This window comes from Megalops cyprinoides, chromosome 11, assembly GCF_013368585.1.
Source record: "Megalops cyprinoides isolate fMegCyp1 chromosome 11, fMegCyp1.pri, whole genome shotgun sequence".
Taxonomy (NCBI): Eukaryota; Metazoa; Chordata; class Actinopteri; order Elopiformes; family Megalopidae; genus Megalops; species Megalops cyprinoides.
In genome coordinates this window covers 18,373,054-18,389,873 of record NC_050593.1, presented here as the reverse complement: position 1 = coordinate 18,389,873, position 16,820 = coordinate 18,373,054, and the positions used below count along the sequence as shown (strand labels likewise).

The 16,820-nt window shown below is 39.1% G+C and overlaps 3 protein-coding genes across 4 annotated transcripts; all 3 read left to right on the top strand.

The window, feature by feature from the left end:
* The first annotated feature begins 2,672 nt into the window (after positions 1–2,672).
* Positions 2,673–4,695, top strand: LOC118785558 (gamma-crystallin M3-like). Of its 2 annotated transcripts, none has more exons than XM_036540309.1 (3): positions 2,673–2,696; positions 3,906–4,145; positions 4,420–4,695. In XM_036540309.1, exons 1-3 carry the CDS (start codon positions 2,673–2,675, stop codon positions 4,693–4,695), a joined length of 540 nt encoding a protein of 179 aa, XP_036396202.1. The 2 variants fall into 2 exon arrangements, with proteins under 2 accessions (XP_036396202.1, XP_036396203.1); XM_036540310.1 differs by lacking the exon at positions 2,673–2,696 and adding an exon at positions 3,646–3,654.
* A 4,065-nt stretch (positions 4,696–8,760) lies between these two features.
* On the top strand, positions 8,761–9,959 carry LOC118785432 (gamma-crystallin M3-like). The gene is made up of 3 exons (XM_036540058.1): positions 8,761–8,775; positions 9,214–9,453; positions 9,681–9,959. Exons 1-3 carry the CDS (start codon positions 8,761–8,763, stop codon positions 9,957–9,959), a joined length of 534 nt encoding a protein of 177 aa, XP_036395951.1.
* Positions 9,960–13,763: 3,804 nt separating this feature from the next.
* Positions 13,764–14,740, top strand: LOC118785435 (gamma-crystallin M3-like). Its single transcript, XM_036540060.1, has 3 exons — positions 13,764–13,796; positions 14,041–14,280; positions 14,462–14,740. The coding sequence occupies exons 1-3, from the start codon at positions 13,785–13,787 to the stop codon at positions 14,738–14,740; spliced, it is 531 nt and encodes a 176-aa protein (XP_036395953.1). The 5' UTR covers positions 13,764–13,784.
* The last annotated feature ends 2,080 nt before the right edge of the window (positions 14,741–16,820 follow it).

Genomic DNA, 16,820 nt, shown 5'->3' with positions numbered 1-16,820 from the left:
TTTGGCCGATGGAGTCTGTCCTGCTGGTGCCATTGAATGAACAGGTCAGCCATGTTCCTCCAAACCATAAACTTTTAATTTGCTTTGGCTGTTAAAAGGTATATATTGACAAAAAAATGTCCAAGATTTAGAAATTCTTAAACATTGAGTTGGCCACCTTGCATGTTAAGATATTTCAGCCTGTTTGCTTGTTTGTTTGTAGAGTCCACGGCGTGGGTGTGTTTGGGAGGATATTCTTGTTCATTTTAAAAAGGTCCATGGAACAGACATGCACTCCATTACACTAACCACTCCCACTCCACGCACACATGAGCTCCACACTGGCCAAACTGACTTCCACAGGTACAGCTCAGCTCATAAGAGCCATGGCCCCACTTTACCTCATCCAGCGCAGGTACATCTGATTAACTTTACTGGCAGCAATTATTGTTTGCCTCTGTCCCTGCACCCGCTCTCCAGGAAACTCATTCCACCACCTGGCACCAGCACATTCTCACAGCATTTCCCTCTGTGGTTTCATCTGCTACAGCCTCCTACTCTAACCAATTTTTCATCCTACTTGGAGAGTGAAGTGACAAACATCTGTAACTCCCTCCAGTAGCTACAATAGACCCCAACTGAACTACAACTGGTTCCACTGCCAAGCAGCAGTCACAGTTTAATCCAGCTTTATTCTTAATCAATGTTGACCTCTACAGCTCCTAATGATCCTTTGGACCCTATCTCCTCTCCCTTACTACAGGCCTCCACACCTTCTCTCCTTCCATTATAATCTCCCCCTTTGACCTCTAGCTGCATTGTAACTGCCTTCAAACAGGCACAAGTCAAACATCAAATGAAGAAACCAACCTCAAACCCATCTCTGGTCCAAAATTTTAGACCTATCTCTCTCCTCCCATTTCTCTCAAAAACGCTTTCATGTGTTGTAACCACCTAGCCAACACATTTCCTCAGTCAGCCTGACCTATTTGAGCTTTATATGATCTTTGATCTTTCAACTCTGCCAAAGCTGTTTCTATGTCCTGTTCACTAACTCTACTTGATCTGTCAGCTGCATGTGACAGCTGCATCATGCTCTCTTGGCTGCCCTAACTGAACAGGGCATTTCAGGCACTGTCCAACGTGATCCTCACCTTACCTCTCTGAACATTCCAATCCGGTAATTTAATGTGACCGTCTCAAAGGTTCACAATCTTTCCAAAGGAATCCCCCAGGAATCTGTCCTTGATCCTCACCTTTTCTCCCTTTATACAAAATCTCTGGGCTTGGTCATTTCCCCCCACAGCTTCTCCTATCATCGCTATACAGACAATACACAGCTCTATCTGTCCTTTTCACCCACTGATAACTGTGTTACCTCATTCATTGAGGTATGCCTTGATGACATATCAAACTGGATAAATAAATATCTCCAGCTGAATCTCTCCAGAAGTGAACTGCTTTACATGCTAGCCAAGCTCTAACCACTGTATTACCTTTCCTTCACTTCTGACAATGAAACTGTCTCAGCATCCCAGGCTGACCTGGGTATGGTGCTAAAATAATAACCTGTCTTTCAAAGACCATATAGCATCAGTGACACTGAGCTGTAGATTCCTGATCTATAACATCTGAAAAATCTGTCAGTTTCTTACAAGCAGGTCAGAAATTGGACTACTGAAATGCTTACCTTCCTGCAATTGCTCCCAGGCCTTTCTAACTGATCAACAACTGGTCGATAGCCAACCAAAATACTGCCATGTATTTTGACATTCCTTCTTCATGGATAGAACGACATGCCTCTCTTCATCTCTCCACATTGGCTATCCATCATGGCTCAGATTAAAACTTGGTTCAACCCTCCCAAGCACAGACGGCACCTTTGTACCTTGTCAAACTCTACATTCCTGCCGGACTACTTTGCCTCCTACCTCTAGCTATCCGTCCCTGGAAGGGTTGCTCCTCTCAGTCACTTCCCTTCTCCTCTCTGGCCCTCAAGTGGTGGAATGAGCTCCGCACAGCAGTCAGATCAGCAGTTACTGAGTTCCAGTGCTGGTGAAAACCCACCTATTCAGACCAAATCTCCGCTCCACAAACTTCGACCCCTAAACACTGATAACTACTTGTGGTAAAACTTGAGCATAATAAATATGATATAAGCATTAAAAGCAAAACCCAGTTGAAAATATAAGCATTTTGCTATGGTACAAGCTTGGTGGCTGAAAATGGTGATATTGGTATATGTCTGTGCATGTTAAGAAAGTACTCATCATGGCAATGTTTTCCACATTAGCACCCTATACCTGTGACACCGCCAAGCAGATGGCAGTATGGAGATGCTTCCTCACCACAAGGGGGAGCCAGAAACTGGTACCAGAGCACCTGTGCTCATCCGTAGGTGAACCAAGAGGCACCTACCTGCATTTATCTAAATGTCTCAAACATTGCATGGTTGTCTGACTTTATTTTTGTTTAAACTGTATTTTTATTAGCTCATCAATAAAAAAAATGTGTGCTTATTTTTTATGTTAAGATTGTGGATGTGGATTGCAACTTATTGTCTATTATTATCTATTTTTCTAGAACTATATTAGCCACATACCACAATTACTGGTGTCACTGACTCAAACATTGCCATCTTTTGTTGCTTAGAATTAGTGTTATTAATGCTGAGTTGTTAATTTACTAAAGTTATGTTTTCTGCGAATATAGGGCAAGTTGCCTATTTGTAATGCATGTTTATGGGGTAAACGTACCTTAAATTGAGGCCAATGCCTTAATTTCATTGATGTGCTCTAATGAATAGCAAGAACTTACAGAAGAACCTTGAACCCTTCTAACACAGATCCAATAGCTGTTATTACCGCAAAAGAACAGCAGATACAAATATGTCAAATCCAGTATTCCAGTAACATATTTTATATCTTACAATATAAGGTATACCTTAGATTGTTAATGTAAATTTTGGAACATGATCTATGAAGCCCTCTGACAATTGTTTTATGAGTATGATGTCAAATTACATTGATTAATTGATTTAATTGTTTATTTTTATGATATTACCAGTTTGTTCATGATCATAGTGTGTTGCATTTCCTTGTATGATGGAGGTGGCTGTCATCAAGACTACACATGTATGTGTATTCTTAACACAGAAGACAGAAAAAACAGGGATCAATATTAATAATTATACATAATTTAAGTTATAATTACATTTACTGATTAATACATTCATATGTTTAATGGAAACATTTGCTGATTTGATTTTCAGCCAGCATTTCCACTTAAAGTGTTTTAAATTTATTTCATATTTGCCAGACAGGCAAATGGTATGAATCGTCTCACCAAGACCATTCTATGTTATCCATAATCAAAAAAGCATGTTTAGTACATTTTTTTTCTAAACTGTTTGACACCCACAGAATTTTCCATGTTTCCAGACTGCAAAGAGGACAGTATGGTAATGGGATATAATAACCCTTTACTGTACTGCAGTGTCTGCCATGACAAAAAGAAAAGTGCACTACTGCACTGATGAGTCAGGACCTTTCAGACAATGGTGCCACAGCAGCTTTTGGGCTCTAAGTTGGGTATAAAAGCAGCATCTGGACCAGTGGGATAGCAGCACAGCTCTCCAATCGGATCTCTCCTGGATCAGCTATCACCATGGGCAGGGTAAGATGAGCTTAGGGGAGTTATAGAGTGAAAGGCTGCAAGACCTTCTTCAGTACTGTCATCTCATAAAACTACATAGTGGTTAGCTGTTAGCTCCAATTGCTTAATTTCTTCATTGCCACAAAATGTGGATAAAAAAAGAGGACAGAAAGATAAAAAAACGTCATATATATAGATGCTTCGTTGGATTAAATATGTCAGTTTGCTGAAGTGGTTGCAGATTTTATCAAAATTCTTTGCTTTCTTCTCAGATCATCTTCTACGAGGACAGGAACTTTGGCGGTCGCCACTATGAGTGTAGCAGCGACTGTGCCGATTTCAGCTCCTACCTGAGCCGCTGCAACTCCTGCAGGGTGGAGAGCGGATGCTGGATGGTTTATGACCGCTCCAACTACATGGGGAACCAGTACTTCCTGAGGAGGGGCGAGTACTCTGATTACTCTCGCTGGGGCATGTTCGATGGAATCCGCTCCTGCCGTATGATCCCCATGGTGAGTTCTAATCCTTTACTGACAGAAATCCACCAGCTTTTTCCTCCCTGGAAGTGTAGCATTTCTAATAATAAACGAATCCTGTGCATTGGTAAATTCATAAAAGTACTTTCCTAAGCCTGCATTTGTAAACAGAAGGTATTGTTCAAATATGAAATTATGATACTTTCAGTGTAGTAACTGTTCTTCCTCAGGGACCTTCTGATCTATATTTTAGTTCCAGCCCTTTTGGTTGTGTGTTAATGGTGCTTCTGTGACTTTTGTTCACCAACAGTACAGAGGAAACTACAGGATGAGGATGTATGAGAGGGAGAACTTCGGCGGTCAGATGCATGAGTGCATGGATGACTGTGACTCCATCATGGACCGTTACCGCATGTCTGAGTGCCATTCCTGCCATGTGATGGAGGGCCACTGGCTGTTCTACGAGCAGCCCCACTACAGAGGCAGGATGTGGTACATGTGGCCTGGGGAGTACAGGAACTTCAGAGACATGGGATACATGAACATGAGATTCATGTCCATGAGGCGCATCATGGACATGTGTTAAAGTTACAGCTCTAAGCACTGGAACGATCAGTGAATGTGGACTCCTGATAATGCACAAGCCGCAAATGTAAAGCTATCTGTTGATATCCAATAAACTGTTCTATCAATTGAAAATATTTGATGTCTGATGCTGTGGTTGATGGAAGAATGGAGAATCATAATTGTATCTGCCCAGACACTCATACACACATGCCCTTGTTTCAGTTTCTAACTGATGCACAAAGTTCTATTTGGCTAGGTGTTCCAGCCTTTAATTATTTAAGCCTAGTAAGACAACAATGTCACTCAGTTTAGACACAAAAGCAGTTTACAGTAACTTACAGCTTGCACTGAAGCACGTTGAAGCAAATCCTCCAATGCACTCGCACACAGCCAATAGCTACTTTTTGCAGCATGTCAGGCAGTTGTTACCAATTGCAGAATAGGTGCTACTTCACTGACCCCAACCAAGCAACATGCAGGCAGCTTAAGAATTACAATGAGATGAGGAAACCTTGGCTGACCTACTCTTTCTCATCCATGGAATGAAACCAATTTGTCTGTCACGATGGACTCCCAGGCATTGGTGCAGGGCGAAATGGCTGATTTCCAACGCAAGCAGTGGGGTTCAGCCCGCATTCAAGCCTTTTGACTGAGCCTTGTATCCAGTCAGATGAATCTTGACTAATTTTAAACAAACCATTGGGTGAAACTTTCACTGTTCAAATGTTTATACAAATTTACTTTCGTTATCATTATTACTTTTCCTTGGATTAATAAAGTGAGAATAAATTTATAATCATCCCAGCATAGCTCTCAAGGATTCTGGTAAAAACAGTAGTGGAGTGTGTCAATGTGGATGAAGCAATTTTATAGAGTGCTCATCGTGGTGTTTGTGGCTGTGTATCACAGGCAGGGATCACAGTCAAAACATTGTCCCCAACCAAACCAGGGCAACCATACTTAACCATGTGGTACAGTACGGGGTTGAGCATGAAAGATGTTGGGTTGTTTGTTCAACCTAATCTAGAAAGGCCAACGGTGCCAACCAGGCTCGGACTGGCAATCTGGCAAATGCCAGATGGGCCGGCCCACCTTAGCTAGCTAAGGCTACGAATAACCTTAGCTTAATTATCATGCTTCATACCGTAGACCTATGTATTTTGATGCTGTAGATAATGTCCTTACGAATGTAATGTAATGTTTAACTTGTAATGTGTAATTTTGACAAAACCTAACCCCCCCCCCCAGACAACAACATTGACAAAACCTAAACACCAACACCCCCCCAACCTCATTATTTTTCAAACCCTGGTTTTGGCCATGTTGTCAGCCCATGCCTCGGGGCAAGTGCACATCTGGTGCTATGTGCACGTTTTAACCTGGTGCTTGCCGATACCACAGGTGTTGTCATTCACAGTGCGTCCCTTTTCTCTGTTTTAAATGACATTGCTGTATTCCTGAGAGAATCCTATCAGAGACTGGGTGTTTGGGAAGAAATGACCTACCATAAACATCACAGGCGCCTGTCACTCATTGGAGAGGTGCGATGGTGGAAAAAGACACAGCGCTGGGCAAGGTGTTTGGATCTTTTGGTGCCCTGGAAAATAGTCTCTACGTTGACCTTGTGACGACACTCACAGCCATCACTGAAAAAGATAACATGAAACCATCTGGGCACGTGAAGGCAAAAGCGTATATGATTACACCAGTTGTACCACTATACTGGCCACTGTAGTCTCCATTCGTCAATCCCAATGAGGAATTATTTTCTGCTTAGTGGCTGAAGGTTTATGATCCTACCAACAATCCACCCTCATGCAAGCTATGAACAAGGCATGCAACAAACATCACTGCAGAGTAGTGTTAGGCCTGGATAAGGCAGGCAAGCAGATTCTTCCCTCATTGCATTTCACAAGAGGACAACTGATATGATGTTGAAAAGAATATTTGGCTAGACATAAATAAGAGAGAAGAACAGAGTGGTACTACTTTGTGTAATAATTATCAACAATTATCTACCACTCTAGATATGGACTGAAACTCAGTTTTAACACTAGGTAATACATTTTTTGGTAGAAATAATTATTGTGTAGTTAAGTTACTTGTTTGTTTCTGGTATTATATAACCTCTTTTTGTTTGGATGGTTAAATGAATGAGATATTGTCATTTCATTAAAAGGGTTTACTTTGATTCATGTTTCTATGACTTTGAAAAATGCATTAATGAAACTGAACCCAAATATTAAGCTTTGCATGTCTAATTGACTATTGTAAATAGTTGTAGATTATGAGTTTCGTGTTAACAGTTTACAAACTGCACCAATAGTTTAAAAAATGTGTTCAAGCCATAGGGGGAAAAAAGTAAACTGAAGCAGGTTTGGAAAGAGTGACACATTCCTCCATTGGATCTTTATTCTTCATTTCCTGTAATCTCATATCACAGTTACTAAATTCACGTGAAATGTGATTTTTTTTTTTCCCCCTGAAAACTAAAAGAATATCCAGATGGAACCTAGCTCTGGTCTGATTAAATGTGAGAAAATTTTGTTCACAACCACCCCCCCCCCCCCCCCCCCCCCCAATCCCGTGACCTCTGACCCAGATGTCCTGCGTGTTACAATGGGTGAGATACTGTAGGTTTCTGTGAACAAGATTCCACACTAAACTCTCAATACAATGACTGCAGCAGCTGCTGTGCAGTGGGATATTGATACCTAGTTGTGTGTAATAGTTGGTACAAATGTAAGTGAAAGTAAGCATGTAATTGCCTTTAAAGGAGCAGTGGGAAATAAAGAAAGCTTAAGCATCAATATTAATCTTGTCAATTTGTTGATGTTTATTTTTTTATTTTTATTTTTATTTTTTTTTTTTGGGGGGGGGGGGTGACACTTTAAGCTAAATATTAAACTAATAAAGTGCTATATGCATGCTTTTTGTATCAATTTGGCACAAATTGGTCTGTGAAATTTTTTGCGTTAAATCTTGTCTCTTTAAAGGATGGCATAAAAACTTTAGTTTCCTTTTCTGTATATTTCTGATATTTTTCTGATACATTCAGGCAATGATGATCATAAAGTTTTGAACAGAGAGTTGGCACCTGACTAACCAGCGGTGGATCATCCGTTCTGGTGGTTGACAATATGCGCATACCCACCTTCTTCACAGGTTGATGCTAGAGTTAAGGTTTGCTCTTACACTCACAACCTATTTAAATGGATTCATTTTCAAAAAGGAAGAAGGCAAAGTATATTACCATTAAAATGGTAAATTAAAAGTGAAATAAAAAATACCTGCACGCTAATATATAGCTAATAAAGTGATTTATGAGATGGCTGGGTGAGATAGACTGGATAATGCAAGACAAAACACCGTCAAATAATACAACTGACTAGTAATTAAACATAATACAACTCAAAGCTAGCTAGCTAAGCTGATTTATGTTAAATGCCAATAAATAATGAATTAATTTCTTTTTATTTAATAAATGTAATCAAACTCCCCTCCACTGGCCCAAATAATTAAGAGCGGAATGTGCCAATAATTTCACTAGTACACAGTTCCCTGTTATATGAAAGCACATATTATTATTATTATTATTATTATTATTATTATTATTATCATTACAAAGAGATAAAGAAAAAGCATTCATTCCACTGCTGACAAGGACAAATAAAGCCCTGTGTATTTTTTTAATGACCAATAAGTGATAAATACACATTTCAAATGGAAAAGTCTTTTCTGAAAAGTTCGTTTTCTGTAACTAAATTGCTTTCACATACAATGTTAGGCTTTATCAGCTAACTTTGTTTTGTGCATGTGGAGAAATTTCTGTTTCTCTGCAGCGTAAAGCAAAAAATATTGTATTTACCTATGCACCTACCTCACAATTGCACACAGAGCCACATAATAACCCTTTACAGACTGGGCCACAGTTAAGCTCCCACTGCTGTGTTGCTGAGTCAGAGCTTTGCACAATAGGGGGCCAGGATTCTTTGGGTCTGCTCAGGTATAAAAGCAAGGAGCAGAAGTGGCAAAATGTCAGTGCATCGGCAGCACCATTCCAAGAGAGGAAAAACCAGCAAAAATGAACATGGGCAGGGTGAGTGCTGCAAACGAACTGGTTTGGTACACAAAAAATTACTACATCAGAATTCCCACAAAAAAGGGTTTATACATTTTTTCCATGTTACCCATTTATACAGCTGGATATTTACTAATGCAATTCTGGGATAGGTACTTTGCCCATAGGTACAACAGCAGTGACCCATTGGGGAATTGAACTGGCAATGAGTCCTGCTCCTTGCCATTATGATACACTGCCACCTTTATATAATTATAGGCAATTTCTTAAACGATTACATCTGCTATTACTGAATCAAAACAAAACAAAAATCAAGCCCCTGGTCACAGCATCCCAGCAATTCATTTCCTCATGCCTGCAGCTCAGATAGTGGACTCAGTGTTTTAGATTCAGTTCTGCTCTCTCAGTGCTCTTTAACAACAACATTTACATTATTTTTCTGTTGTTTGTTTCCAGATCATCTTCTATGAGGACAGGAACTTCGGCGGTCGCCACTATGAGTGTAGCAGCGACTGCGGCGATTTCAGCTCCTACCTGAGCCGCTGTTACTCCTGCCGGGTGGAGAGTGGATGCTGGATGATCTACGACCGCACCAACTACATGGGGAACCAGTACTTCCTGAGGAGGGGCGAGTACTCTGACTGCTCCCGCTTTGGTATGAGCGACTGGATCAGGTCCTGCCGCATGATCCCCATGGTAAGAAGAATTATATTCCTTTGATATAGAAATCCTTTGATTAGTTGTTTTTTTATTGGTTTACACATGGATAATATATGTGCAGGATAACCTTTGGAGGTATCTACTCAAGTCTTAACACAGTTTCAAAAATAGCATCAATTACTTTTCTATCAGTCTAATGCAAATTTGGTGCTTTTACATTTCAAATATCACAGCTAATATTTTGTATTGTGTTTCCTAAACAGTACAGAGGAAACTACAGGATGAGGATGTATGAGAGGGAGAACTTTGGTGGTCAGATGCATGAGTGCATGGATGACTGTGACTCCATCATGGACCGTTACCACATGTCTGAGTGCCATTCCTGCCATGTGATGGACGGCCACTGGCTGTTCTACGAGCAGCCCCACTACAGAGGCAGGATGTGGTACATGAGGCCTGGGGAGTACAGGAACTTCAGAGACATGGGATACATGAACATGAGATTCATGTCCATGAGGCGCATCATGGATTCCTGTTATTAAAGTCACAGTTGTTACTGTAGAAGCATGAATTTTTAATAAAGGATTTTGTTGATTTAAAACTACTGAGTATGATTTCTTAATTTGCAAAAACTGAAAGATCCTAATTAAATTTACCTCTGTTGAAAAAAAAAATGTTTTTATACACCACCCTGAATTCAGTGGGTGTCAAAAGCATAAATCAGATGTTATAAATATAAAACTTGCCAAGAAAAGCCAATAAGGTATTAAGACAGTACAGTTCAAACACCATACACTAAGACAGTTTGGTGTTTGAACTGAACCTGTTGATGTGAACTGAAAGAGTTACTTGGTTGCAACTTCAGTTGCAGTTCAGTAAGTGTACATGCCACACCAAGACGGCACATTGTTCCATCATCATAAACGCTGCCCCTCATCAATATATTTACATTGAAGAGCTTTTCTTTTATATTTTGAAAATATTGTTCCCAAATGATTCAATATGATTCTCAATGACTGTTAATAATATCTTCGGGGCCTATTTGGACTTGTTGGCTGTCCAGATACCGACAGATAACAAGAAAATAATGCAGTTCTGGGACCAACATGAGGCTTTTCATTATTCATACATAAAATAGTACAAGTTATAATTGCCAGTATAAAATATTTATATTTTAAAAAGGAAAAACACCACAGCATTCTCAGTTCAAAGTTTTTTTTTTCCCCCTTCGCATTATTCATTAAGTAGAATACTCAGAAAACAGCCAAAGTAATAGGCAATATGCCTACATACATACTGGCCATGTGATTTACAGTACTCTACTTCAATACATGTATTACTTAAGTTTTTTTTTTTATTAAAAAGTCGGTTTAAAATTAAGTGTGGATCATTGTTATTAAAATATCTAATTTCATCAATCTTCGCATAGTTTGGTATTTTCAAGTTGCCACTCAAGTTCTTCAGGTTGTTCAGCACACTATTGTTCTGTTCATCAGGTTAGACTCTAAACTTATGCAATATTTCTACAATATTTCTACAGTCTACTGTTGTTACACACAATTACCACTGTGGCACACATATTTGATCTTATTGTGCATGTAGGAGCTGCACAGACAAAACAGATTGAAATGTCTAGCCAAGATGTGTGTATCTTGGAAAATAATGACACCCCCTCATTTTGAGCAAAACAGAGCAGAACAGAAGCCAGCATTATGGGATGGATGCTGACATCTCTCAAATGAACCAAACAACCAGCTGAACCATAGAAGTGGTACTCTGAGTCTACTGCTTATTAGGCATAGCATCAAAAATAGGAGAGCGCCCACTGCATGATTTTAGAAAACATGTGGTTTGAATTGCATGCCCGCCTGACTACTTCTTTAAAAAAAAAAACAGTATTTTGCCACACAAAGTTTCATTCTCAACCTTTTGACAGAAAAGGTAATTACAGCTCAGCCAAATTAAACATTTGCAATAGCTGTTCATATATTGCAATAGCTGGTCATATATTGCAATAGCGGTTCATATATACTTCATTCATTCCATGCTTATTCCATGTGCATGTCCTGCACTATTGTTGTTGTTTGTTGTAACACTGCTGTTGTCTGGTATCTGTCATTGTCACTTTGACATTGTATGCAGCCACTACGAGAGACACTGGAACGAGAGTCAAATTCATTGTATGTAAAGAAGTATGCTTGGAAAATAAAGTCTGGTTCTGATTCTGATACACTGCAAAAAATCCAAATCTCACCAAGCATATTTGTCTCTTTTCAAGTCAAAATATCTCTTTACGCTTATATACACAATATAAGACACAGTCACCAAACAAGCAAAATTTCCTTGAGCTACAAGGACTTGTTTTTAGACGGTGCATCTTGAATATCTGTGTATTTCCACTAGTTCCATTGGCAGATTTTTTCACTTATTACTAGCAAAAACACCTTGTATTAATTATTTTATTTCTTATTTTTGAAGGGCTATTTTTGCAGTGTAACATTCTATGGATATACAGTGGGGATTATTACACTGGGAGAATGATCAATGGGAAAAAATGGATTTCAGCTTTTCAAATCACTGTTGTTTTGTTTCATTGTGACTACTACAAACCAAGTATTTTGGATCAGAGGCAATTTGGATAAATACGTTTACTATTGGCAGATGTGAAACTATTTATGACCTACTACCCTCACCGACCCCTGACATCCAGCCTGGCTCTTTCATGTGCTTTTACCCAGTGAAGGCCATGTTTTGTTTAACATGCATGTCTGTTGCATCTGTTGCATCTTTACAGCTACATGCCATTTTGTTTCAAGTGGCCATAACAGTACATTTGATTATAAAACATTTGAATGGCAGCTAGGAATGTACCAAGTTCATTGAAATAATTATTTTGAAACACTGAGTCTGTGGGAGACCAGTGTAAAGAGACCCAGCAAGAGAGAGATTTAGAGGGTTTGAAAAAAGTGCAGAAATATATTTGTGAAAACTATGAGAACCTTTGCCCAGGCTTCTCCAACAATGCCATACATGGCCCTCTGGCACAGCAAAGTGGTAACAATATTTTAATTCTTTTGTACCAATAATTGTGCTACTATATAAAGCACCTTAGTGCCACCATGTGGAAGTATTGGATACAGGACACATATTGGATTGTACACTGGTACTCAGCATGGGGTACAGTGTATTGTAGCCTTTCCACTGTATTATCATGTCAAATAAGATATCCCATTACACAATCAGTAAAAAAAAACTTGCACAAAACTGTACGGTGTTTGAATAACTGGTGAGAAGCACAGCAAATGAAACTTAAGGGACTGAAAATATTTTTTATAAATTAGGTAACCAAACAGGTCATATTGGCCATTCTGCCAGAGTAGAAGTTAGTCCCAGAGGAGGAACCATCAGCTGTACCATGAAACAGTTCTTATGAGACATGAGGCTGAAATCTCTAGCAAAGTTTGATGTAAAAAAATACAAATTAAAGAATCCATATCAAATATACACCAAATATGTTTAAGGACAATGCAAGAAGATCTCAAAGAGGATAATTTCTCAACCACGGCAAGGTGTGACTCATGGTCTCTTCAATTGTAAGCAGTCATTGGCCACCCCATCAGGTGTGGCCTGTCAAAGACATGTATTCCATTTAGTGCTTGAATTAATATTCTATAAACATGCAACGTTAACTTTCAAATGTCTTGCTTAAACAGGCAGTGGAAGTCTTTTTTGAGTATAAACTCTGTTGTTAATTATATTTGGTATAAGAAAGAGTTGCCAACATGATTAATGCTTTTGTATCAATAAGTACAACAAAACCAATAATATATACAGCACCGTAGTGCTACCATGTGGGCATTAATTAGTTAATGTAGAAATACATAATAAAAGTCTTGTGTACATTGTACTCTTTGTCATTATAGAACAACACTGTTGAAAAAGTGAAGCACACCTGATACTGCAATAGATTTAGATTTTTAATATAAAAAATCTTCTTTTTAAATCAGGCTTTGGCCTACCTGTGAAATTTAGTCATTACTTATATTAAACTCAGCAAGTTTACAGTCCGTATTGTCAAGCAGGGAACATTTGAGTATCTAGATGTTTCTGCCATATTCAGGCAGTCAGGGAGAGTTCACTCTTTATTTAAGTTGCTTTTAGAGCAGAAAATTCCCATTTTCAACAGCACAAGGCACTAAATAATAACCCTTTAAAGTCTGCTTTTACAAAGAGTAAACCCGCCTATGGTGTGTTGCTTACTCAGTGATTTTAATACAATGGGGGCCCACAGATTCTTTGGGGGTAACGTCAGGTATAAAAAGGCAGCAGGCCAGTTCAGGAACAGCGAAGCTCAAACAACTACAACCATGAATGGAAAGGTAAGATAAGTCTCACATCTTCACATGCAGTACGACGTTATATGATCTGGTTACTTATTCATTCATTCATTCATTCACACAGAAGCTAGTTCACAATCACAAATCAAAATTCCACTCATAATATCTAAACATAATACATAAGCATGTATCATGAACAGTCCCTGTGTTATTGCTTATTTGGCATTCATAAGCTCCAATAATACGTGCATAGTGTCAACATTTACCTCAAATATGTTGTCTCTAGATCATCTTCTACGAGGAAAGGAACTTCGGCGGTCGCTCTTATGAGTGCATGAGCGACTGCAGAGATTTCAGCTCCTACCTGAGCCGCTGTTACTCCTGCCGGGTGGAGAGTGGATGCTGGATGGTTTATGACCGCTCCAACTACATGGGGAACCAGTACTTCCTGAGGAGGGGCGAGTACTCTGACTACTCTCGCTTTGGTATGAGCGACTGCTTCAGGTCCTGCCGTATGATCCCCATGGTGAGTTCTAATCCTTTACTAATTGCAATTCATTCATGACAGTCTTTCATGACCCTGTACTTGTAAACATGAGGTACTGCTCGACTTCTAACTTGTAAACACCTGGTGTTGAAAATTTTTGATGGTTACAGTCCTATCAGTGTTTTTTATTGGTATTTCTGGGATTTTTGTTCACCAACAGTACAGAGGAAACTACAGGATGAGGATGTACGAGAGGGAGAACTTCGGCGGTCAGATGTACGAGTGCATGGATGACTGTGACTCCATCATGGACCGTTACCGCATGTCCGACTGCCAGTCCTGCCATGTGATGGACGGCCACTGGCTGTTCTACGAGCACCCCCACTACAGAGGCAGGATGTGGTACATGAGGCCTGGGGAGTACAGGAACTTCAGAGACATGGGATACATGAACATGAGATTCATGTCCATGAGGCGCATCATGGATTCCTGTTATTAAAGTCACCACTCTTACTGTTTTAAAGAAGCATGAATTTTTAATAAAGCATGTTTTCAGTTAATATCACAGTCCTGTTTATTTTGCAATCATGTACACTGACCTCATCTTGCCTTATAATATGAAATGACTTCTGGGGGATTTACAAACAGTTAAACAGAGTATACCCAGCAAATATTTCTTTGTAGGTAAAATACAGTGTAAAATACATCTGTGTAATATATATATATATATACGTATATATATATATATACATATAATTACATTTATACCATTAAACATTTTAAAGCATACATTCATAGGTACACTTATGTGGAATACACATTTGTAGTTTATTCATTTATCCATTTCAAACACAACTGTAAACCTATCCCACGCGTTACCAAAGATGTGGGCTAGAATAGCAATAGCACGGAAGTCATTTCCTTTAAATTTATAAATGTAATTTACATTTTTAATTGGAGCCTTTTCTATATTGTTCAATATAAATCTTTGAATAATTTATTCTCAACTGCTCATTGTGGAATTCCAGTTGCTGTCATATATTTCCTGGAATTCCTGTGCTAAATAATCAGAATAGTTTGCATATTTTACCAAGGCAAATACATGTATTTTTGTTTTTCTAAAAAATGCATTCAACATAAAACAAATCATAAGGCCTGAAATCTGTGTTCCAAAATGTGCAAGGATTCCCTCTACTATACTACTATAGATCTCCACTACTACAACACAGATGTCTGGCACATTTGATGCTAAGCCACACTATCATTTAGCTTCATTCTGAGGAAATTCGTGGCCCACAAACCCACGCAAGGTGACTGAAGGTTAACATTGTGTTAAGAGGCATAATCAACCCTGAAGTTATTACTTGTAGACAGGTCTGACTGTGCTTATTTCTAATTTGAATTTGGACAGGAGGAAGGTGCGTGTGATTAACAAATAGAACTACCTTGGCTTGGCCAGCCACATCTGTTCCCTCAGAGATATATCCATCAAGGATACTTTGAAATAACTCATCTAACAAGTTTAGTTGAAGTGCTTTTAGGTACTGTGGTTATAGATATCTTTAGAGGTTTTACATTCCAGTCCATTTATCCTGACCAGTGTGCATTTTTGTCCAAAGTTAAGACAATATTATCCAGGTGATCCTGCTCACAAATGTAACATCAGTCTTGGTATTTTCAACATACTCAGTTAGGATAAGTGTTGGGGTGTTCAAGGCCCTGGTCCATCATTTTTCACTCACTCAACTGGGTTCTGCTTTTAGCCACTGAGGCAGCGGTGACAGACACTGAGAGATGCTGCACATCCTTGACCCTTTCGGGAACAGCTCCATCATGTGGAGTGACAGAGACCACAGAATTCTAACAAAGGCTCCCAGGAATGAACAAGACAGACTTTTTTTTGTTCTAGCAATTCATTTTGAAATGCTTACATGTTAAAATAAAAAAATAACATGCTTGCAGTTATTTGGCAAATTTCCAGTTTTCTCTTTTATACAAATTTATAGCAGTTATTGGGCATTTACCTGGATTATAAATAAAGTTCTCTTATATCCCACAAACTGTTGTCTCTGGCGTTTGATGTGCTTAGTTACTGTGGTCTCAAGCAGTCCAATTAATTTAACCAAGTGCTATTCCAAACCACATTTTCTTTATTTTATTTCATTGCACCCTGGAGTAGCAGGCAAAACATGGTTCTCTAGGGTATAACATACACTATATGGACAAAAGTATTCAGACACCTGACCATTACATTGTAATGAGATTGTATTCAAATACATATACTTTAATATGGAGTTGGTCCCCCTTTTGCAGCTATAACAGCTTCCACTCTTCTTGGAAGGCTTTCCACAAGATTTTGGAGTGTTTCTCTGGGAATTTGTGCCCATTCATTCTGTAGAGCATTCATGAGGTCAGGCACTGATGTTGGACAAGAAGGCCTGGCTCGCAATCTCTGTTCCAGTTCATCCCAAAGGTGTTCAGTGGGGTTGAGGTCAGGGCTCTGTGTGGGCCAGTCAAGTTCTTCCACACCAAACTCATCAAACCATGTCTTTATAGTCCTTGCTTTGCGCACTGGGGCA